We start from the raw sequence: 23,749 nt of genomic DNA, 5'->3' as shown, positions 1-23,749 counted from the left end.
GCAGAGGAACAAGTTAACAAGGAAGACGCTGGCTTTCCACAGGCACATCTAAAGATAGCACCAGCACTGAAAACGATGATCTTTAATGGCAGACTGGCCAATGTTTAAGTTTGGTATGGTTAATGACTTTTAGGCTTTTCTCACATTTAAAAATGTGTTCAAAGAGCCAACATTTTTTTTTTGTCCTTTCTCAAGAAATTCCAATCAACTCGATATTGCCACTCTTCAGAGTTTGTAGAGTGCTTTGTTCCCGTCACGTGAACAAACTAAGATCTGCTGACGTTTGCTCAAACTTGCATGAAAGGTTTTTTTTTAATGTCCAGTAAGTAAAAAAAACTGAATAATCACTAGATCAGTAAGTAATGTAATGAAATCTGATTACTGACTTAAGGAAAAGCAATGTCGTGCATTTGCTGTAACATAAGCACTGCAACGTGACTACAATGCTTTGTAACCCCGAACACTATACAAAGGACACAGAACAGCCAGAAAATAGATAACTTTAACAATTTTATTTGTGAAAAACTACAAGCAAAATTCATAAATAGACATTTCTATTTGAAGCAGAGGAAAATGATCGGGTTAGCCTATAAGCGCAAAGTCGTGCACATGCCAGAAACATGTATTAGTTCAACATTATAAGCTAGACAAGGAGCTGTGATCTGCTGAAAATGCTGAGTACATTTCCACACCAGGAACATAATGTGACCATTTCACAAGGGAAAACAATGACACATCAGCTATAAGTTTAAAAAAAAAAGAAAAGAAAGAAAGAAAAGAAGAAAGAAAAAACTAAAACTGGATTAAACAAAGAATGGATTATTGTTCTCTCCCTACTTTTTTTTTTTTAATTTTTCTTTTAAACAGAGCAATAACTTTAAAAGCATTGTACAAGACATCGTTATAGGAAGAAATGAGTTTGTATAATACACGTAAGTGGAATTCACGGTTAAGCTTATACAGTCAGTAAACAAGCATTCTATATTTGGGTCTGACAAACAAAGCTAAAAAATGTAACCATCTTTACACAGTAAATTAAGGTTACTGGTCGCACACAAGAACAGAACTGCTTGCGCGGGAAGGAAACAGGAAACAAACAAAAAAAAGACTTCAGCTCCAATGCCAGTATTCATAGTGTTTGCTTTTGCACCTTTTTAAAATTCTATATACAAGCAATAATTCATATACTCAGCAAATGGCCCATTTGTCAATAATTTAACCATGAATCCTTTCTGTTGGGAGTACTCAGTCAAAGTGAATGTGGTTGCAGATAAGGCAGGTGAAAAGATGGCTTTTTAGGCCCATTTCTAACCGATTGCATTACAAAGCAGGGTTTCATTCTCTGTAAAAATTGGACAAAACATTTCCCCTCTGACCAGCAGTCCCACTTTTTTTTTAAAGTTCTATTCACATTGCTTTTCCTCACTTTGAACACTGATTCCATATTTGAATGCAATAAAGTACATACCGGTAATTACATATTAACCATCGCTCAGAAGCAGAAAAAAATAAACACATCTCCTGGACTGACAACACACATGATTATCATCCCTACGTGTGACTCTGGAAAGCGTTTGAGTGTACACAGATCAAATCCTGCCCCTCACTTCCTAGGAGGGTTTTTTAGTTTTGGGGTGGAGGGGGGGGTAAAGGAGGGGACGGTTACCTCTCGTAACCTGGCTTTTAGTTGCTCTGGGAGCGGCTCAATTTGTGAGCTGGGGCCTCCGTTAGGGGAGCTGCATGTACAATGGTAGTCCAGCAGAGCGAAGAGGGGCTCGCTAAGGCCAAAGTCTTAAGACCCAGAGCTCTTCCCACGCCCACACTGCTTCTCACTGTGTGCACGACGAGGCAACATCCACCACTGCGTGTGGAGCTGTGGTTTTCCCTCGACTCCGCTCACAGCATGATGACCTCTGCCCCAATTTAGCCACGCACAAAGATGAGTGGACAATAAGAACACCATTTACATGGATTATATTAGTCTTTATTTAAACTGTTATTCATCTCACACATTAGATAATTGCATTTCAAATTGTTATTCATCTGTCTATGTATCATGTCATTATGAAATTCCTTTGGTCCTTCAATAAATAAAACTAAGATATCATATACACATTTATTCTTTATACAATTTCATACAGTTAAAAGGAAATTATGTTGGTCTAGTATCAGCTAAGGTGAACGTGAATTAAAACCCTTAAATAAGCCTTGCTGCATTAAAATTGAAAGAACAATTGTCTTCTATTTAACTACTGCAATATTGTTTTGCCTTCAATGACAGGAGTCTTAAATTAATACAAATAAAAACAAGTCAATTGAATTGTCAGTCTTTGTAAATTGTTCTCGTCTCTGCACTCTGTTTTCTGGGTGGACTTCAGGACCACAAAAAAAGAAAAGAAAGAAGGTGGAGGAGGAAAAATAAAATAAAATCGACTCACAACAGCTTGACACAACAGGTCTATTTTTACAGCTCGATATGGTTTTACCAAGTGGAACTGCTTTTAACCATCATTCAGTCACAACAGAAAATGCTCTGGCTCCTCACCAGCTGAGAGGACAGCTCTGCCTGCAGCCAGAAAACTCAATATTTAAGTACCAAATGCAGAAAAATATTGACAGCTTTTAGTGTTTTACACAACAGCCTACACTGTACAGTTAAAGACATAAGATACTGTATAAGAGATCTGCTATAGCATACTAAATCATAGACAATCTAGTTGAAAAAGTCAGGTGTCTGAACTTTAGGTGACCTTCTTCTGATGCACAATGACCTGTACAGAAAAAGTAGACGGACCTGGAGGTCCCGACAGTGTTCAGCGAGACAGTGTTGTTGAGAAAAGTGAATGAGAATTTGATTCATCAGCACTTTGTCACATTGAGCGAATGGGCAATCCCAGATCTGCAAAACCGCTTCACAGTGTATCTAGCACCAGTGTGTGTATGTGTGTGAGTGTATATGTGTGTTGTATCTGACGTGTGTGTGTGTGTGTTGTCCTATTGTTTTCAGACTGTAGTAAAAACACTGAAGGAACGATCGATCTGCAGAGCTACACAGCAAAGCTTCAACATAAAAAGGAGAATATCAAAGTATACAGGTGCAACAGGTAATAAATAAAGGTAATAATAGTTTTAAAGTTATTAAAAAAAGTGGTGGTTATTGTGCCCAGCGGAGAATTCTTCTTTACAAAAACAAAACAAAACAAACAAACAAAAAAAAGTTGACTTGGCCTCACATCCACGTACAAATATAAAACAATACATACAAGTGTCTGGATGCTACTGGGGAGGGGGCTGAGGGGAAGGAATGAGGGTGTTATTCCGTGTAGGCCACCTCTCCTCGCCTGTGCCACAGGTGTAACCACGAGGGATATTCGCCAAGCGGGGGGCGCTTGTTTTCCGTAAAAGATGGCACCTCACTGTTCCTCTTAGCATCCAGGGGAGATCGTGGAATGAAGGCGGGTCGGCGATGGGAAAAGGTGAAATCCCTCCCCCTGTGGGATCCATAGTGTCCAGAAACATGGGGAAAGGGGGGAGCGGTGCAAGGGTGGGTCATAGGTGGTGGAGGATGGCAGCGGGACCTCAGAACGATTCGTCATGCCCCACAGAGAGATCCCCTTTTGGGGTGGAGGCGCGTGACGAGCCCTTGTCCATGCTCTCGGAACCGGAGCTCTGGTGCTGCTGTTCGGAGCCCGCGCTGGATGTGACGGTGGATGAAGATGTGGAGGAGGAGCGGGTCTTCTCCTTAAAGTCTGTTATGATCACCGTGACGTTTCCTACGGTGATAGCCAACTGCTGGGCAGTACTCCGGTCAATGTTCTTCAGTTTGGGCCTGAGGAGAAGAGAAGGAGAAAAACTAAATATTAGTAGTCACAATTGCCAACTACAACATGTGCATCTCAGCAACAACAATGGGAGGCTTCCAGCACTGTGGGGGTGGTTACACTAAATTGCTCAATTCATCGGGTGACACATGCACAGTCAGAACAAGTGCATCAAAAGTAAGAGTGGGCGTTTAGTGTAAAAGATCATTTGTGAATCAGCTGAGCTTTCCCACTAACCTTGTGCTAGATGAGTTTCTCTGACCAGAACTACTGCATAGTCATACAAGTTAAACCACGTGCTCTGTGAAACACATGCAGAGCAGGGGAGTGGGCTACGCACCTGGAAATGTGAGAGTTCTTGTTGGTCTTGGTTGCTGATTTGCCAGACTGTATGCTGTGTTTGTCACTGGGTGAACTCTGATGGCTGTCAGATTTGGGTCTGGAGGAAAACAAACGCACACAAGTGAGGATTGATATCAGCACCACTGCAGGCATGCAGAAACATGCGCTGTGATTCGTACGCTGACCTGGTCTTTTTGCTGCTGGGCTTCTTCGTCAGAGCTGGGCTGATCTCCTTCTCTCTGTCGGGTTTGTCTTTGATTGGCTGCTCCTTGTCGCTCTTTTCCTTCTCAGGAGTGTCTCCCTCTGGCCTCACTCTCTCTGGACGTTCGACCTGTGGGCGTCCTTCTCCGTTGGCTCGCTCTCCTTCACCCTCCGGGCGCTCCTTGTCTATGCGCTCGCTCCTCTCTCTCCGCTCCTTCTTGGGTGGGGGAGGCATCGGGTATTGCTGAGCCACCTGCTGGGCAACCAGCTGGGAGTTGATCCGGGGTTTCCTGTGGAGGAGATCCAAGGCACAAACATGGATTAGCCTTGTAGTAGAGCTGTGAACTGACTTTGGCCACAGACCAACATGGTCATGCTACAGCTGACGAAGAGAAGCGACTGAACGTGGAGGTCAGCGGGGGGGAAGGCTTGTTGCTCCCAGCTGCTGCACAGGCAGGTTTGTGCAGCCGCTTCCTGGCGGAGCAGCTCTATTTTAGGACTAATCTCATTAGCTCACGGTCATAATAAAATGAATGCACAGGATCACAAGGTGGGACATTTGCAGCACGTCACTTAGGTCCTCTAATCTGATTACTGTAGGGTTGGCCCAATTTGTCACAGATTGAGATTCAGCTGGACGTGGTATTGCTGCTCCCTCTCAGTGAGCTCACCAGCAACCACAGAGCCCTTTTTTTATAACTCATTTGAAAACACAAATAATCACAAACCGCAATCTGACTGAGCATTCTTATTCAGCAGAGACAATAAACACAAGGAAGATAAATGTCACAAGCAACTTCTAATTAACCAGAGAGGGAGGTTCACATAAAACAATTTGTTCCTGAAAACATCTTTTCTGTGGTCTCACGCCACAGAACTGCTGAATAGGGAAGTTGTGAGGTAACCCAAAGTCGGAGGGACTGAGCCAAAACACACACCTGCTGCATGATGAACATCAGCTGACAGCATCTGGGGGGGGGGGGGGGGGGGGGGGGCACTCGGGGGAGAGGGAAAGATGCCTGTAGTCTTCCAGAGACTCAGCAGAGACCAAACCGCAGCCAGCAACATGCATAATCACAAGCCAGCACTGGGCAAGCGTGGTGAGGAGTAAACCACAAGTACGATCACACACACACAAACATGCACTCGAAAAGCTTAGCGTGCAAACAAACAGCCGGGCACAGCTTAATGGCTGCTCAGGGGCCCTTTCAACAGGAACAAGTTCTACTAGTTAGATGTGTATACCCAACCTTTCCAAAACCATTTCTAATCTTGGCAGGAAGTTTCTTTCTTTCTTTCTTCTTTTTTTGCAACAATACTCCAGCAGAGCAGAAGGCAGCCCTCATCCCTTGACCTCTGACTGCTTTAGTAAACCTGTGGTCACGGAGTGAGGCTTGAAAGTTGTAGAAACTCTGCTGGTCCAAGTATCAGTCCAGACAAACAAGGGTTACTGCTGGAAAATGAAGCTGTAGTGTGTCAGACTGTTTTAAGTGGCTTGCAGTAGAGAGTGGTTTTCAGACAGCAGCTTAAGTGGCAGGCCTCAGTGTTTCAATTTAGCAACATCATATTGCCACTCCTGTTACTCTTGTTTCTGCACTTAAATCCTCGCACATCTTTCACAATTGAATCTCCGCTCTCCAAGTCTCCCAACCTTTTAGTGGCCCGCTGCTTATAAACTCAGAGCTGTGTCCATCTTTTCTGTTTTTTTTCTGCTGATTCGCTCCCAATCCTCAACTGCTCCATCAAGCTCGTTTATTCTCCTCCTGCTGTGAACTATTACAGAGTGAGAAGGAGAGGGTGGGGACCCGCAGCTGATCAGAAGACAATCAATTGGGGTATAATAGAGCATCATGTTGTAATGCTTGCACTACATTTCAATCAATACAGCAGCTGTGCTGAATGCTGATGAGCCCTGGGCTGTTGATCCAGGATCCATTAGCTGCTGTGGTTCTCTGGAGCCCGTTTTCTTTCCCCTCCTACCTGCTGCCCCTGTGTGTGGCCTTGTTTTGGGAGTGTTCTGTGGGTGAAAATTAAAGCTGGGAGAAATCTCATCTTTATAATTGCCAACCCTATCCTATTCCCATCAAAGAGATCCCAATTCCACTTTAATTTGGAGTAATTACTTCCTGTGCTGAGTATGAGAGGTCCTAATTGGAAAAGCCAAACTAAACTCAGCAAAGCTTTTAAATACAAAGTGATGAATTTAGTAACTACAGTAATGGACTGGATGTTGTGTGTCACATCTCCAAGGAGATAAAGCGTAATGTTCGATGACATTAACATGAATTCCTGACATAGGATTTTCCTTGTCCTGTCTCGATGGTTCTCTCTATGGGAATTCAACAGATCTCTGGACCTCATTCAGTATCATCATCATGCTGGAAATATGCACAGCTAACAAAATATGAGAACGTATTGAAGGTTTTAAATCTACTTCTTTAACCCACCGCCACGAGTAAACAGACAGGATCCAACAGGACCAGATATCATTCTTTGTGGCAGCCAGTGCTGTGAGTCAAGGAGGTGGTGAATGAGTGAGTGACTGATAAGCCCATTGCAGAATTGATGCCCTGGTCAGAGCTTGAGATTTGTGTCGACAGCACTGGTGGCAGCAGAAGCCGTCCTGCTGGTTAGCCGGTGATTCAGTGCCAGCTGTAAGTCAGCCATGAGCTGTTGCTGGCATGACAGAGCCACTGCTCTCTTTACCCCATTATTTATTCACTGACCATACATCGTGACTTTGCACACTGCTGCTCTGTGGCTCATTAACACGCCGCTCTGCATGACACTACGGTGTGTGCTACTGGATTTCATGAAATAATAGAGGCCCTGAAAAAGTCTCCTGCTTAAAAACCATTACGGTTCATTACTGAATTATTCCACATTGTTGAACATGGGAGTGTACTAATTAAACTACAACACCGCTAAAATTACTTTTACAAGTGAATATCCAAATCAAATAAGAAGCATCTATATAGCACAAAGGAAAATGGATACTGGGAGTAGGACCAAAAGTAAACCCCAGGGTCCAATTGCAGAAATTGCTCCAACCTCCCACTGCTGCCAATATATTCCTGGTAAAGTGTGTGTGTGTGTGTGTGTGTGTGTGTGTGTGTGTGTGTGTGTGTGTGTGTGTGTGTGTGTGTGTGTGTGTGCGCGCGCGTAGGTGTCAAGTGTGTAAAGCCTGCTGTTGAATCATTTCCCACTGTGAGGGCTTACAGCATATTACCTCCCCTTCACACAACAATAGGCTGTGATTGACAGCTCCTCCCATGCTTGCCTCCAAATTCCACAGACCGGGGGGGAGGGAGGAATGGGGAGCCTCCCTCTACGGGATGCCCTGAAATAACTATCATCATGCTTAAAAGCTCCTAATTCAGTCAGACTGACACCCATAGTTAGACTGCTCCACTCAGCCTGAACTGTCACAGAGGCAGACACACCTCTGCTCAGCTGGTGCTCTCACTGGTCAGAAGCAGCCGATACTTGCCAGCCAGGAGCAAAAGCTGAGGCTGCTATTTCAGAGGCAACTCTTTCTACAGAAACTAAAAACAATGAGCCTGAGCACTTCACAGAGAGAGACTAATGAAGAGAGGGAATGAGCGATGGAGAGTGCGATATACAGACGGACACAGAGAGTGAGAGAGAGAAGGAGGAAAGCCCTCATTAACACAGCTCTTTTATTTGAAGTGCTGTGGAGGACAAGCAATTATTTCCTGCCAAACTGAGTGAAAGCAGCGGCAGACAGCTGAGCGAAGAGGAGAGAGAGAGTGAGACAACTAAGAGACAACAGAGTTCTTTGGCCAAGGCCAGCCCGCTAAAGAGCCAGGCTATTAAACGTCACCCACTCCCTCATTCAGATATCAGCGCAGCAACAATGGGGGCTTCCTTTTCTTCAGTGATCTACAAAGTTGTTCTGCAACTTGAATCCTGCATACATTCATGGCCAACCTGAGTTTCTCCACTCACAGCTGAAAGACTAGAGAGCCTCAGCCTGGAGCACATGTTTCAGATCCTGCATCTGAGAATGTCACGGGCTTTTAACATCTCGATCAATGGAAATCACACCTTATTTTTAAGTAATCGATTGTCCCACTCTGTTAACCTCATTATTCTAAATGATTCACAAACACAATTAAGAGGCTGATATTTGCTACACGTTAAATCATATTATTCTAGTTATTTTATACATAAATGATAATAGACCCAGAACTAACAAGATGTCGAATGCACATCTTTATGTGCTTTTATAAAAATAAAAACTACATCAACTGGTTATCCCAGCACTATAACCACAGAGTAATAACCAACAGGCTTCATGTCCTGAGCAACAAATTCCAATAATCATCCTGTGACATCACCTTCGCGTTTTGATGGGAGAGGAGGCTTCGAACTAGTATGGTTTGAGGATAGCTGCTGCAGCCAAAGCATATTCAAATATGCAAATTACAGGATGTTCACACTCAAAGTAGATGAGTTAGTATACAGGTTTCTGATGATATGACTGTAGCATGCAAATTGCTTGCAAAGTTTTATTCATTAGTTTATTTTTTTTTTTAGACAACCCCTTTTAACAAAATGCAGCCACACTGACAGGAAAAAAAAAAATCTTGTGCTCCTCCCAAAATGAAAAGTAACACAATCATCCTGCAAGGCTCCATCCATTTTATTCTTGTGAAAATGAGAAGGACAACTGTCTGACTAATAACAGCTTATGACAGCATACTGCCAAGTAATCAACCCCAAGACCTGGAAATTATAGCCCTACTGATGCTCTACATGCACACATATTTCTCAGCAGTTCCTTTATGCTTGGATCTTTCTGTAGACTCAGTGTTTGCCACCCCTGACTAGAGTAAGCACAGGCCAAGAGGTGACAGTGCTGCCATGAATGTGGTTACTATAAGATGGTGATTTGTCTGCACAGTTTCTCAGTCTGTTGTTTAATGCTCGTCAGTCTCTCTAGACTTTCTATGACAAGCAGCTCATGGGACCTGCCTACTAAACTGTTTGGTCTAACTGCTAATAAGATTTTCTCTGAAATGATGCGTAAAGTGGTATCTTCATGTCTAAGGTGATAAGGTGAAAAAAAGTCATAATTCCTGTGGATTGCATGTTATTCATCTATAGCACATCCCACCATTATATTTAAGGAAAGTTAAAGCAAATTCAAACATAAAATCTATCAGCAAGATTTTTTTTATTTTAATGAACTGTCACTTTGTTTGGCTGGAAAGAATTTACTTTAACTAGCAAATAATTCCTTCAGGCAAAAAAGAAAAAAAAAAACATTTACAAAAATGTGTAATAAATAAGTAAAAGTACAGGGCAACAGCTTCAGATGTCAGAACAAAACCCAAAGACGTTCACTGCTTAGCACTTATTAAAGTCACCTCATGCTTTATAGTGTTCTTGTTCCGCACAGCTGCCCCCATTGAGCACTGCATGGTACCACATGAACCAGAACCCAACCTGCTACAGGTTAAGACGGGAACTGCAACTCACAGCAAATCTTTCAGAGGTTCTGAAGCAGTGAAGTTTTCAGTAACCAGACGGAGACCGACTGAAGAGGCAGCTGACTAAACACTGATCAGAAAATCTATGCAATCACTAAAAATGGCATTTTCAGTCTAAATAATCACAAGATCTGTCACCAATTGCAAAATATGTAGTTTTCCTTAGTTGCTGTAGTAAATCCAACTGTTGGATCACGCATCCCTGGAAGGCTATTCCAGTGAAGTTTCACAAAGAACGTGACTTTTGACCTTACAGATTTATCAAAAACATGACAGTATCATTTATCAGCAGAAACTGGAAGTGGGCGGCACCTCCCTGCCTGCGAGTACAAGTGAACCTTGGTGCCAAGAACACCTCTCTCAAGGCGTTTCTGAGATATTGCATTGACAAGAATGATCAGCAACCTGAAAAATAATGCCTTCGGCTCACGACACTCTTGCATAAATATGTGAAAGTGGGACACTGAATATAATTTGATTCCTTTTAATATAGCTTCATAGCCCACCATGGTAAAGAATGTGTGAGAAACACTGGCCTTAACTGACCCAAATACAGTACGTACCTTATTTAATGTGAATTTAAATTGAGAAATTACATATACAAATTCCACTGAAGTGCAGAGCTTAGGCTCCCAGTGATGAAATTTTGCACCTGAAGAGACTGGAGCAGTGCTGTCACCTCCAGCCATCCATGGGTAAAGTAATGTGTGTAAGTGAGTGTGCTGCAGAGGCCGAAGCACCTCAAGAAGAGCCTGGGGCTATAGCACTTCTCAAATCATTCTCACTGCCCACCAGAAGCATTAAGCATTCAGCCCTTCATCTGCTCCTTCCACTCAGGATTTTGAGGGCTTAATGTTCGAATCACTTCTTCACTTCTTGTCTCTACCACAAACATCTTAAGAAAAAGCAAGCAGCCAGAAATAGTATTTTTCCCCAGTGGTAGCTACCATATAATGCCATATCATGTCAGTTAAACTACAGGCTGCAAACAATCACAAGGAACTCTGATTCAACAACCCACTTGTTTTTCAGTCAGCTTTGACTTGACTCTAGCTTGTGTGTGTGTATACACAAGCAAGTGTTCAGATTTGAACATGACTGAATACAGTGAATACCTGTTTTTATTCAGTTTACTTAAAACTACTTTTCAGTTCAACTACTTTTAAATTTCACACTTTGTGTTGGCACATAAAGCATAACTAGTTTTGTTTGATTATATTAGAAAAATAAACACAGAGAAGACAATAAAAAGGGAGGAATAAAACGTTCCTGCAGAACACTGTGATAACTGTTAATAACATGAACACACAAAGAACTGCCCAACATTATTTAGCTAGCGCAATGATATTTTACAGCCTGCAGCTACAATCTGAAATTACACGAAGAGCAGTAGATATGAAATGTTAATTATTGATAGTTAAGCTGGAACATACAGACTTTGCAAACAAATTCTACACAACCCATTAATCTAAATTTTAAAAGCCTCTGATTCACAACTAGGAGATAAATTAGCACAAAAGCCCAATTAGACATGCATTAAGAATAAGGCTGCCTGTTTTTGGCAAAAAAACATAAATGGTATGATATAGCACAATTTTTCATAAACTTAAAATTCAGGCAGTTACTGATGTTTAAACAATTCTCTAAATATAATTAAAATGAAAAGTAAATGAATGGATTATGGTTGCAGAGAGCTTTAGTCCTGGATTAGCAGGTCTTTTTGACAGTAAAGAGCATCTCCTAAGGGCAACTGCCTATCCCACCCGATCTGCTTCTGTTATGGGGAGTCTTGAGGGTAAAGACAGAATGATGAGAATCCCAGGCTACAAAAGGCTTGTGTTCCTCAGGAGACCTGCACTGTAGCCATGGGGCAAGAGAAAGAGATGAGCCGGCAGCCAACTGCTGCGCACCGCTTAAACTGGACTGCATGAGAGACCCTGAGCGATCCAGACACAAAGACAGCTGCAGGCAGCTACAAATCCTTCCTCGGGTTCAGCTACGAAACCCTGAGAGTTTTACTTCCTCTAGACTCATCTTGTTAACTTTCAGTCAGCCTGACTCAAGCTGTAAATAGAGTACGTTTAGGCTTTTAAGTAGGGGGCAAAGTACACCTCTGTGAAGGAAAGGCATGCACTTGATTTATAACAAGGAAAAAATCAAAAGAGCTTTGCAGAAGAAGAAAATCTGTTACTTGGAAAATCAGAGCAACAGATCAGCGTTTTTTTTCTAGTTTCTTTTAAATTTAATCTATAGCTTAAATTAAAATCAGATTTCTCACCTTACTGAAAACTTTAAAAGTGTCCTGTATTTTCTTTTGCTATAAATACCTGAAGATTTGCTGTTTTCTGTGTATATACACACATATATATGTGTACACACAGTGAAACAAAGAATGCTTTTATTGTGGGTCTGGTCTCAGTTTCAGAACCACAGACATTACCCCCCTAGTTTCTATGAATTAAAAAAATAATCTACTCATGGTCCTCTGTGGATTTGCCACTGTGTTTCTATCTAATTTTATTAGGTGTTCTATATAGACATTGGGTTTCTTGAAAGCACTGACACCTTCATCCTCATACAACAACAAGAAATGACATTCTGAGAAGAATTCACTGAAATCACTCCAAGATGTCTCAACTTTTCTCCAACAAGTGTTTTGCACCATGCTGACTGCTGTGGGCATGCATTTCTGCTTCTCCCAACAGCCCAAAGAGAGTCTGTATACCTTTATGTGTGTTTTAAAAGATAATATAATGGACAAATTTAAAGCACAGAAGTCTAATATGTGCAAATAATGCTTTATCTTCACTTTAACTAGCCTTTCCATGACTGACCTTTCAGGCTATGAACAGCGAGGCATCAAGCAGACTGACAGCAAGACATTACAAAAGCACTGAGCACATATGAGCTTCCTCCATCAGCAGCACTGTCACATTACCCTGTATCACTCATTTGTTTTCCTCTCCACCACCTCTCAATCATTCTCTCTTTGCTCTTTTCCCCACTTCCTCGTCACTTTCTCCTCGTCCATTATCCCCCTCCCATCCTCTATAAATCCTGCAGCCTTTAACTACGTCTCTTCCTCACCTCACCTCTCTTCTGTTGCTTTGCCACGACTGTTACCCGTCAACTGGATCACTGTATCATTACTGCTGTCCTATCATATTCTTACCCATTCACTTTAGAGAAAACACAGCCTGGTTTGGAATTTCCTGAGGAAAAAAAAAATCACTGCGCTGCCAAAGGGGACACAACACCTTCACAGCAGGCTTGTGTTCTCCTTGTGTTCTACAAAGGGAACAACAGTTATCAAGCAAACAAAAACAAGATGTGAGGGAAACCCGACATCAAGAGGGCAAAGGTTCTGCCAAGCACGGCAGCCAGGACTCTTTCTGCAGGATTTATTATGCACTATAACCCGTGGCTTGGCAAGACCAAACAATCAACAAGATCAAACCACTAGTAAGGCAGTCGATTCCTAATTCGCTCTCAAACTCGTAAAATTTTGCTGTTCTCTTCCCATGGATGAATAGTGGTGCTAGTGGAAATGGAATAGGCTGTCCAGTCTTTCCCTCCCTGGGTAATGATGCGCTTCACTCTACTTTATCCCCCGGACACTCTTGGCTCAGTGAGCACATCCCCCTTACAGCCAAACCCCCTCTCTCTTAATACACACACATAAATGTCCAGACAAAACGCTCCCCTTCTGTCCCTTTACTGGTCCATTTCTCTCCTGTCCTCTCCTTCTCCTTACTTACACTTAACAACTCCCCCTCTCTTTGTCCTCACATGCTTTCATTCCTGTATTTTCAGAGGACTCCTCGCTCCCTCACTGTCACAGTCATTTGCGTGCCTCGTCTTTTTCCTGAATGGGAGGAGCCCCTGGATTCAACAGCTCTCTCAACATTTCTCCGTTTTGTCAGATTGCCAAATTGGCTATTGTATTTAATCACTCACACTGCCAAATCCCATGAAGTAATTAAGAACTTTTAAATCCGGCAATTAACATGTAAAGATTAGGGCTACCCGCTCATGCTCAGGGCTTTGGTGCAGATGCTGATAATGCTGGATAAGCAAAAGCAGTTTCCTCTGAGTGGGGGCTGCAGTGGGGGCTTGTGCGAGGGAGTGCGGATATAAATTGAGCGCCCTCTTATGTAATTCCATTATTCCAGACAATCTGCCTTAATGTGACAGTGCGAAAATCCACGCTTTATAATAACCATTTCGTCATAGCATAAGACAGACAAAACACACACAGAGACACATGCAAACGCACTGACATAATTATACTATGTGTGTATAACATATACATATACAAACACTGATGGACTTTCCTCATTTTTTAACCCTATATTAAGATTTTAGAGCTAGATATCATTTATATTCCAGCCACTCTGAATCTCCTTGAGGACAATAACTGAGAACATTTGACTTAAATGCAGCATGTTTGCAACAGTCATAAGACACAAGACGAGGTAACATGAAATGCAGCTGACTGGAGAGAATTAGCTTGTTTTCACTTAGAGCCTCACTTGTAAATGTGTGTGTGGGGGTGTGTCATATTTTTAGCTAAATCAAATTAAAAGAAAACAGGAGTGTTCAAAAGAGTTTACATTTTAGGCTAAATACCTGGCTACTAGACTCAAAGATATGTTTTACTTGGAACGCATCACAAAGGATGAAATTTTTAATTACAGTGCTATACTTTCTTTACTTTCATGCTTTAACTTGTCCATCTGCAGTCGCTGCGTTTTAACTAGACTTAACCCAAGTTGAATATTTTCTTTTAAAATGATTCATTAGAGTTTGAGAATTAACTTGTAAGACCTTTGAAAACTACTTTTAAAGGTTCAGGTTCTGCCGCCTTGCTTGAGTCTACGCATCAAATAAGCTGCACATTTGCATTTAAGCTTTTTTAAACCAAAACGCAGTACTGCATTTTGCTTACGTGTCAGAGACACCCATTTATCCTGTTTTATACAAAGCAGAGATGAAAGCTGCTTGAAATGGTTGACTACAGAGTGGAGATAACAGCGCAGCAGTCAGAGACTGAGGTACCTCAAGACTTCCTGTGATCTCCACCATCAATCAACTTTAGAGGGCTCCTAATGGTTTCTCTCTAGGCCCCGGGGCTGCCAGAGGTTCATACCAAACACAACCACAAAGCAAACTGATGCACAGCAACACAGTGTCACATTCACACAGTGATCAGGTTCAGATGCCAGAAACATTTAAATATGATAGCGGCCACCACAAGGGATGCTAATGCAAGACCTACTCCAATTACCAAAGGAGCGGGCACTGAATGCAGAGGCTGAACACCCGGGCTGTTTGGACTTGTAGATTAGCAGAAGGTCAGGTGCAAAAGCAGGGGTGCTTTTTGTTTAAGAGTCAAGAGTGGCAGAGGGTACATTTAGCCTACTTGGGTATCATGTTTCAACAGGTTCGAGTACTCGACTGGGGAAGACGGGGCCTCTCCCTGCATGCTGATGCCACAGTCTTGCTCTTGTTAATGCACATTTTTGTCTCCATTAGCATGAATCACAGGTGAATATCTCACAGCTAACTACGTTTCCTTTCGCTGTCAGGGGACAAAGTGTGATTCAGGTCACCATCTCCAAATCTGCAAGACCCATGTCACTTGTGTGTCTCCCATCAACACCAGAGGGGTGTATAACGAAACATGATTGACACGGCCAGGATTTTTTGTATTAGCCGGTTCAACGAAACCGTAAAACCACATGTGCAATAACATGTATCACAACAGTGACTAATAACTTTGTTAACCCAGGCACTCTTCTTCACTGTCTGTGGGTGCTCACATTAATGGGGCTGTCTTATGCGTCATTTACTCGTCCACAGAAGTAACACAAAATGGATCAACTATGCGTATTTAACAGATTTATAATGAATAGCCTACACCCCCCCCCAAAAAAAATGGCAAAAGCCAAGCCAACACTGGTACTGCAAGTAAGGAAAGAAGGCAACAGAGCAGAAAAAAATATTAATACGTAAATATATTTATATCTTCACTCAGTGCACTGTCAGTGCTGGATTTTAATTTGTGATTTGACAGCTGCACATTAGAGCTCTGACACTTTCAAACTGACACATTTAAACATCAGTGCATTCAGCTCTAACACGGTCTTATAGCTGAATGTTAAGAGATGTAGAAATCACTAAGGTTTTTTTTTTTGCCAGATCGTAGCTAAATAATTTAAAGTGATTTATAAATCCTGCTGATAAATAGCCTATAAACAAACTGATTAATTTCTAATCTGTGTTTTATGAGCTGTAATTCCTGCAGTGTAAAATGGACTTGGCAGCAAATTAAAAATCTACGTAAACACATATATTATCTCTGAATTTTACACTGAAACTCTGAATATAACCTGCATTGGACCAGGTTGCATGCTCAGCATAAGTTGCTATGGTGATCTAAGCAGGCAAAAGGAGAAACACGTGCATGACACTGAAAACTCCCAACATCGATACTGCTTTGTAGTACAGCCCTCTGGTGTCTGGCTTCGTGCACACTGTGAGGATAGGATGCATCAAATTCAACAGAATGAATTTTTCTGATACTGGATTCCCAGACCCCCCAGACTCAATACGTAACTAGGAAATAGATACTTTGTTAGCTGGTTACTACCTGTTGTACCCAAACATATTCAATAACAGAGAGTTTTGTGACTGACCAGATGTTGATGGCCAGGACACAGAAAAGGAACTCTATATCGTGGAAGGAGTGAAAAGAACCAGCTTATGCACAATCACCCTGCGCAGAACAAGCTTTTTCAAACTTGCTTTAAAACACAATCATGTCACACTGACTGAATAAATCAATACCCAGCTTCGCTCATCTTGTAGCAAACACAAACCGGCGATCCAAATCAAACTTCAGCAGCGAGGAGCTCTAATTAGCAAACACGTGTGTCCTCATGCATAAACACACATCCAAAGTAGAGCCCCAGATAAAAGCAGCAAGACAAACATCCACACACAGCCTTAAGTGTAAATCATTTAGCTGAGAGCATTTTGCTTCATCCCGAGCTTTGCCGGAATACATCAAACAGTGAAGAAAAAGATGGCTAATTAGTACTCATTAGAATAAGAGGCAGCCCCACAACTACACAGCTGCATTAATCAAAGGTTAACTATTCAGATCAAACAGGAATGTGTGACAACCACACCGATGATGTCATGCGCTTTACCAAATAGAGAAAACTGGACTGTTGCCAAAGCTTGGTAAATGGGGATGGAACAGGAAGGCTATGACACACTCGTCTCCGCTTCCTGCTTTCATACAGCGTGCTCAGCCTACATCATCAGCTGTGGTCTTAAACTACACGCTGCTGGGAAAAAAAAGATCAGGGGGGAGGGGAGACTTACAATTAAGATCGGGCTCAATCTTTTGGATTCTCAGCAAACCAGTCTAGTGTTTTCTCCCCATATGTGCCAGGAGTGTCAGACAAGCCGCTTATGGTAAACCACAGCTGTAAAGGTTAGAATGCGAGGGAACTTGTCAACAAACCCACAAATGACTCATCTGTCTCTCCATTACCACCATGCGACTGGTGACATTAGCACACAAACACAGGTCACGGCACACGCAACTTATCATCAAAAACATTCCCCAGAACAGAAAGAGTAGGCGTGAGTATACACAAAAACGAAAGGGAATCCCGTCAAGAAATTCAAGTTACACAATGATTTCATCTCAGTTTCCCATAAAACAATGCCTTCTGCTGACATCACAGATTTTATTCTGAGTTAAACTTAGGGGAAATGTCTGGAACAGTCACACAAACCCGTTACTATAAATGTTGACATTCATCTAGAGCAATATCTGAGAGCAGATTAAGGAGAAATAAAACAAGTTTGACTTCTGGTTAATAATTTACATGTTTTAGACTGACAAATATGATTTTCAAGACACAAGGCCATGCTTTGAAATCAGAGTGCCTTAAACTACTTGGCACAGGCAGTAAAAAAAGTCTGTTAAGACTTTTGAAATGCCAAAAATTCATGTTTAGTTTGCATCCAAACGCCAATCATAACCACAAAAATAAACTTCCCATCAGTCTCAGGCTCAATAAATCCAACTGTATGAGTGTTAAATGACAATCTGCAATCCTACAGGTAGGTGAAAGGCGCGCAGACACATTCACCTTGTTTGACTCGATGGGGGGTTAACAAGGGAAAAAAACAAAATACAGCTCCTTCGATGTTGTGGATGCATCGTAGCTGTACAGCTATCATCAAGGACGGTCCCTCTTCCCCACCCCACCCCCTTTGGCTAGTGAAGCACGCAGCCTACCTAGACGGATGCATTAAAAAAAAAAAACGCGAAATACAATGTTTAGCACGCATAAGACGAGAAACTACAGATAATCCAGACAGCAGCGGGATGTGTTTGCAAAGACTGTCCATCAACAAGTCCCCATTCACTCACGGACAAATAGGCTGTCGATCAAAGTTGTCATTCCCATAAATTGCGATGCAATGCTGCTGCAGCCAGGCAAGGCAAGGCAAGGCAAGGGGGGGAGGAGGGGGAGACGAGACGCTCAGACGAGTGGGAGAGCGAGGGAGAACGAGAGCTACGTTACCTTGTGGATGTGCCCTTCCTCACATCGCAGATGCTGCATTTGAAAGCCTCGGCGGTGTTCCTGAAGGTACAGACGCTACAGTCCCAGTAGCCGTCATCAGCGGTTTGTTTGGCTTGTCTTTTTGGCCTTACAAACGACACAAATGTTAAGGTCAAGTTAGTTTCTGAAATACCACAGATATAATTCACGAATAAACAAGAAAGGGGATTGTGACAAACAGAGCGCGTTGTGTAATAAACGAGCTCCTCAGCAAAGCCCGGGGCATGGTGGTGTTGTCATTAATATTGGGTTCGAGTCCCGGCAGTTAGAGCTCCTTGGTTCATAAATCTCCACAGCGGCGGAGCGAGCGACTATCCACAACGTCCGATTGAATCGCCAGCTAGGCTAGCGGGCAGGCAAGCACTGCTAAAAATTTCGGCATCGAAGCTTAGCATGTCGGCTAACAAAACCAATATCAAATAATGCCCATTTCGACATTGACCCTGCAAAAGGCTTCGTCGAGACGCAAGAGCGTTTCAGGGAATGCCAGGCGTATCCTCGGAAAAAATTCCCTTTGTCTGTTAACTGACTGGGCTGTAAAGCAGCGAGTAGCCGCCATAGTGACTGCACTATTCTAGCTAGCTGTGGCATACCAACTGAAAAAGGGAGAAACGATCCCCGTGTGAGAGAAACGCATCCAAATATCGAGCTCAAAACGCTCAAAACAAGTCGAAATCGACAGCGAGCGGTCGCATTACCTGGTAGGGCTCTTTTTGTCACCCATGGTGAAGAACAGTCCTCGAAAATAAGAAGAAAAAGGGCCTCCTTTAATTGTCAGTGAGTGTAGTATGGTCCTGGTAGAGCCGCTGTTGAAGCTGTTGGCAGACAGTCTCCACTCAGTGCTGGCTCGAGGCACGGCACAGCGACTGACTGCACTTCAGCACGTGACCAGCAAACAGCCAATCACATCTTCCATGGGTTTAAAAGTCTGGCTTGGATATTTAGTAGCTATTTTAATAACTACTACAGATATTTGACAGACCGCTCCTTTACCCACACACATACATATCTACAGATTGCAGCGTTGCAGCGCTGATACAGCTTGCAACTCTTGTGATTAAACAAACATACACAGAACTTGTAAAGCGCATTAAAAGCGCTTCAGAAGTTAAATGAGGAAAGAAACAATACAGGGAAACAATAAAGAAACGGAAAGAAACGTTACACTGAAGCTATTCACAGAAAAAAACATATATATACACGACATAGGTTTGCCAAATAGACAAATGTGTGTTTTTTCTTTTTTCTTTTCTTTAATCATGTCAACAATTTGATATTTGCTCCATTTCAATCAGTTTTCACCTTCACCAGGACTGCTTGCTGTTATCTGAATGAAGAAGCCCAGGTACGTGCAGGTGAATCTCCATGGGCACGCAAACATCATCACGTAATTAAGCCCTACACTTAAACTCTATAAAAAGTGTTTTCACATACATTATGTCCACTTAAATGTGCACTGTTTGTCACAAAAAGCAATGCTCTTGCATTTAAAATACATCCACTGTGAATAGCCACATTTGATCATTCAGTCTCATGGACCGTATTACTCCTCATCAGAAAATGCCTAAGTGGGAAAGTTACTGTTTACTCATGCAGGCACAAGTAACTCTCTGGGTCTCCTGACTGATTCTAAACTATACAAAGACACAGAATCCTTATACAAGAGAAACTTTTATCCACTGTACCCTCCCGGCTCTAACAGGCTGCATCCTGGAATGTGCTGGAGCAAGCAGTGCACCTCTTGCGCGCCTCCACTCTGCCCAGGACAAGGCTCTCTGTGGGGGAGGCCAAGCGTGAATCATGTAGGCTCATTAGCTGCTCTCCACGACTCCAGGTCCTATTGTGAATCCCTCGCCTTTTCTGTTTGGAGTGAATATCCATTCCTCCACGTTAGTTTGCCCTCCGCCCAGTGATTACCTCTGCTTAGCTCATAGCATGCTGCTCTAATTGAGCTTCATCACGGTGGCCTACTGATAACTACAATTCAGTCAAAACAACATTACGCATTGCCTCGCTGCTTCTGTAATGAGTTCCTGGAAAAAAACTGGGGTTTTTTTGTTTGTTTGTTTTAACTTGCAAGTTATACACCGCTCACTCGCACAGAGTGTAGTGAGTTGAGTTCATTTGTATTCACTGTATGATTCCTTGGAGCAACGTTTTTCTTTTTTTGGGGGGGAAAGACCACAACATTTGTGCAGGCCCAGCTAATTTATTGATACAACACAGATGAAGAGCATATTAAAGGAGGTGTTTAGGAACAGAACATCTGGCCTGAAGGTGAGAGAAGTGCTCTTATGATGCAGATTCTTCCCTCCCTACCTGAAGGAGATTAGGAATCTGGAGAACTGGTGCCAGAGGAACAACCTCCTTCTAAACGTCAGTAAGACAAAGGAGCTGATAGTGGACTTCAGCACTAAGCAGGAGAGGAACTACCAGACCCCCGTCATCAACGAGTGCCCAGTGGAGAGAGTGGACAGCTTCAAATACCTCGGAGTTCACATCACGCAGGACCTGTCATGGTCCTGTCACATCAACACCGTGGTGAAAAAGGCCCGACAGCGTCTCTACCACCTCAGACGCTTGAGAGACTTCCAACTGCCCTCCAAGGTGCTCAGGAACTTTTACTCGTGCACCATAGAGAGCATCCTGGCGGGAAACATCTTAACCTGGTTCGGGAACAGCACCATGCAGGACAGACGAGCTCTACAGAGGGTTGTGCGGTCAGCTGAGCGCACCATCCGCTCCGAGCTCCCTGACCTGCACTCAATCTACAGCAGGCGGTGCTGGACCAAGGCCAGGAAGATCGTGAAGGACCTCAGCCATCCCAACAACAGACTGTTCTCTCTGTTGAGGTCAGGAAAGCGATTCCGCTCCCTGAAGACCAACACAGAGAGACTGAGGAGGAGCTTCTTCCCGCAGGCGATACGGTCTCTCAATCACACCACCACACAGTACTGACCCACACATACAGTTCTTACACACACACTGGACTTTCTGGACATTGTTTTTGCACAACACTGGTCACTATATTCTTCATTTCCAGTTAATACTTGTACAGCTGCTGTTATTGTGTATATATTTATTTATATTTAGATTTCTTCATACATTCTTATATAGTTCTATATTGTGTATTTTGTTGTACAGTTATTTTATTTTCAACTTTAATTTATATATTTTATCTTATTCTCCCAGTTAAATTTACCCTTCATTCTAATTTGTGTTGTACAGTTATTTCATTTTTAACCTTAATTTATATTTTATTCCTTCCTAGTTAAATTTACCCTTTTTAATTTTGCATATTTATTTCCTATCTTATTCATAGCCTTTCCTTTTTTTGTTTTCTTTAGGTCACGAGCAGTTGTCCAAGCATTTCACTACATATCGTACTGTGTATGACTGTGTACGTGACAAATAAAATTTGAATTTGAATTTGAATTTGAATTTCCCTCATCAACTGCAACCTTAAGCAAGGCGCTTGCATTACTCGCAGACGATTTCACAAAACAAACAGTTAGCCCTCATCCATTATTTATGAGAGGTGAGGAGCCGAGTTTGAACAGCATGGCATTAAGGTGGTGAAACAAATCAGGGGTGAGCTACGCAGAAAGAACTTTGAAGGCATTTTATGATGCCGAGGAGGATGACAGTCATGCCAATCACGCCGGTGCAAAACTGCAAGAAATCTAATTCCACCAGGCTCGAAGGAAGTGCGAATCGCTGTCAGATTGTTGGTTTACCTGCAACTCAGAACTGTTGAGACTCGATCTGACTGCATCCCTCATCTCAAACAAGCACTTTGTTTGAAGCGTGAAGCAGCCTTGAATTCCAATAACTCCAGAGAGCTGCAGAGCGTCTGAGAGTAAAAGATTGGGGTTGTACTGCTTCTAGGCATGAATGTGTAAAATCTGAGTAATGTCGGGTGTTTGGAGGAATCACGGGTTCAGTCTCTGCAGCAGCCAACATGCTCATCAAAAATCATTGCTCTGTGACACAATACACAAAGACACATACACGCCCAAACCCCCAAACAACGATGTCCATATTGAAGAATTCCACACCTCTTTGTTTACCTCTAACACTAAGAGTTCTTGCCATGGCTGAAATCAATGTATTCTCTATGTAAAAAGGTGGAATGATAGGTTATGAAAAAGTCACTTGTAAGATTTGATGTTCTACTTTTTTGATGCAAATACTCATCCTTAAAGTGGACTGAATAGCCACGATAGAAAGATGAGGACATGGGATAGAGGGTTAACAGTGCAGTGACCTGTCCACGGTGTACCCGCTCTTTTACACTATAACAGCTTGGATAGGCTTGAGCCCTGCTAGGATCCTAAACTGGATAAATGGTTAAGAAAACGGATGGATGGATAATGGGCACATTTTTGGACCATCCAAAGGGCAAATGGACTGGTTCTTATATAGCACTTTTCCACCTGAGCACTCAAGAGTATTTTATACAACTCACTCATTCACCTCATTCACCCAAGCACTTTTATCTACACCTAAGTGCTTTCTTTCTAACATTCACACGCATTCACACTCCAGCAAAAGCATCGGAGAGCAACTTGGGGTTCAGTATCTTCAAGGATGCTTTGGCATGCAGACTGGAGCAGCCAGGGAGCAAACCACCAACCTTCTGTTTAGTAGATGTCTCTTGTGCTGTTCACAGCAGTGTAAGAGGTTGTAAAAATGGAAAAAGAAAGAAACAGTTGTGTCAATTATGACCAAAAAAAAAGGAAAAAGCTCTGAATCCTGGCTCTTTTCTCACCTATCAGATAGCAGCCAACCGACTTGTTGAAAATGTGGATTTGAGTGTGGTTTAGAAGCTATTCGTCCAACCAGCCATCACTCACGTGAAGCATACTGCCAAACACACTCATCCAGAAAACTCTAGTTTGCACAAACCTGCTGTTCTCGTTTGTCCTTTTTTTTCCCCTCGCCACAGTCAGACCTTAACCCGGTGTTGTGATTGCCTAGCTCTAATCTAATCATCATGCAACAGTTTTCCTTTAACCCTAAAGGTCTCTCCATGTTTGAAGTGAACTACTTTGTACAGTGTGTCATCCGACCGCATCTTAAGAAAAAGATGTTTATAGCTGTTCCAAATGGCTCACAGTCAAAAACAGGGTGAAAACCCTGCTGTCAGAGAGAGTGGTGAGACATGATATGCATTTAAACGGGGATAAAAGCATAAACTGTCAGAAGGTTTTTCTCCTCA

The 23,749-nt window shown here is 42.5% G+C and overlaps 1 protein-coding gene across 1 annotated transcript; it reads right to left on the bottom strand.

Annotated features, from left to right (window-relative positions):
* Nucleotides 1-542: 542 nt before the first annotated feature.
* Nucleotides 543-19,383, bottom strand: rybpb (RING1 and YY1 binding protein b). Its single transcript, XM_080891769.1, has 5 exons — nucleotides 19,227-19,383; nucleotides 18,490-18,615; nucleotides 4,349-4,654; nucleotides 4,162-4,260; nucleotides 543-3,829 (listed from the first exon to the last, which is right to left on the bottom strand). The coding sequence occupies exons 1-5, from the start codon at nucleotides 19,250-19,252 to the stop codon at nucleotides 3,580-3,582; spliced, it is 807 nt and encodes a 268-aa protein (XP_080747895.1). The 5' UTR covers nucleotides 19,253-19,383; the 3' UTR covers nucleotides 543-3,579.
* Between the last annotated feature and the right edge of the window lie 4,366 nt (nucleotides 19,384-23,749).

The sequence above is a fragment of the Rhamphochromis sp. 'chilingali' genome (genome assembly GCF_963969265.1).
Source record: "Rhamphochromis sp. 'chilingali' genome assembly, chromosome: 9".
NCBI classification, from domain to species: domain Eukaryota; kingdom Metazoa; phylum Chordata; class Actinopteri; order Cichliformes; family Cichlidae; genus Rhamphochromis; species Rhamphochromis sp. 'chilingali'.
Note: the sequence above shows the minus strand (reverse complement) of the source record. Positions and strands in the feature narration are given on the sequence as shown.

What these genes read in the sequence shown, in the direction of transcription:
- rybpb (XM_080891769.1), bottom strand. Translation starts at nt 19,252, where the DNA reads ATGGGTGACAAAAAGAGCCCTACCAG. An exon ending in AGGAAGGGCACATCCACAAG is followed by an intron (nt 4,655 to 18,489) that starts GTAACGTAGCTC and finishes TCTCCTCCACAG; the next exon opens with GAAACCCCGGATCAACTCCC. An exon ending in CCCAGCAGCAAAAAGACCAG is followed by an intron (nt 4,261 to 4,348) that starts GTCAGCGTACGA and finishes GTTTTCCTCCAG; the next exon opens with ACCCAAATCTGACAGCCATC.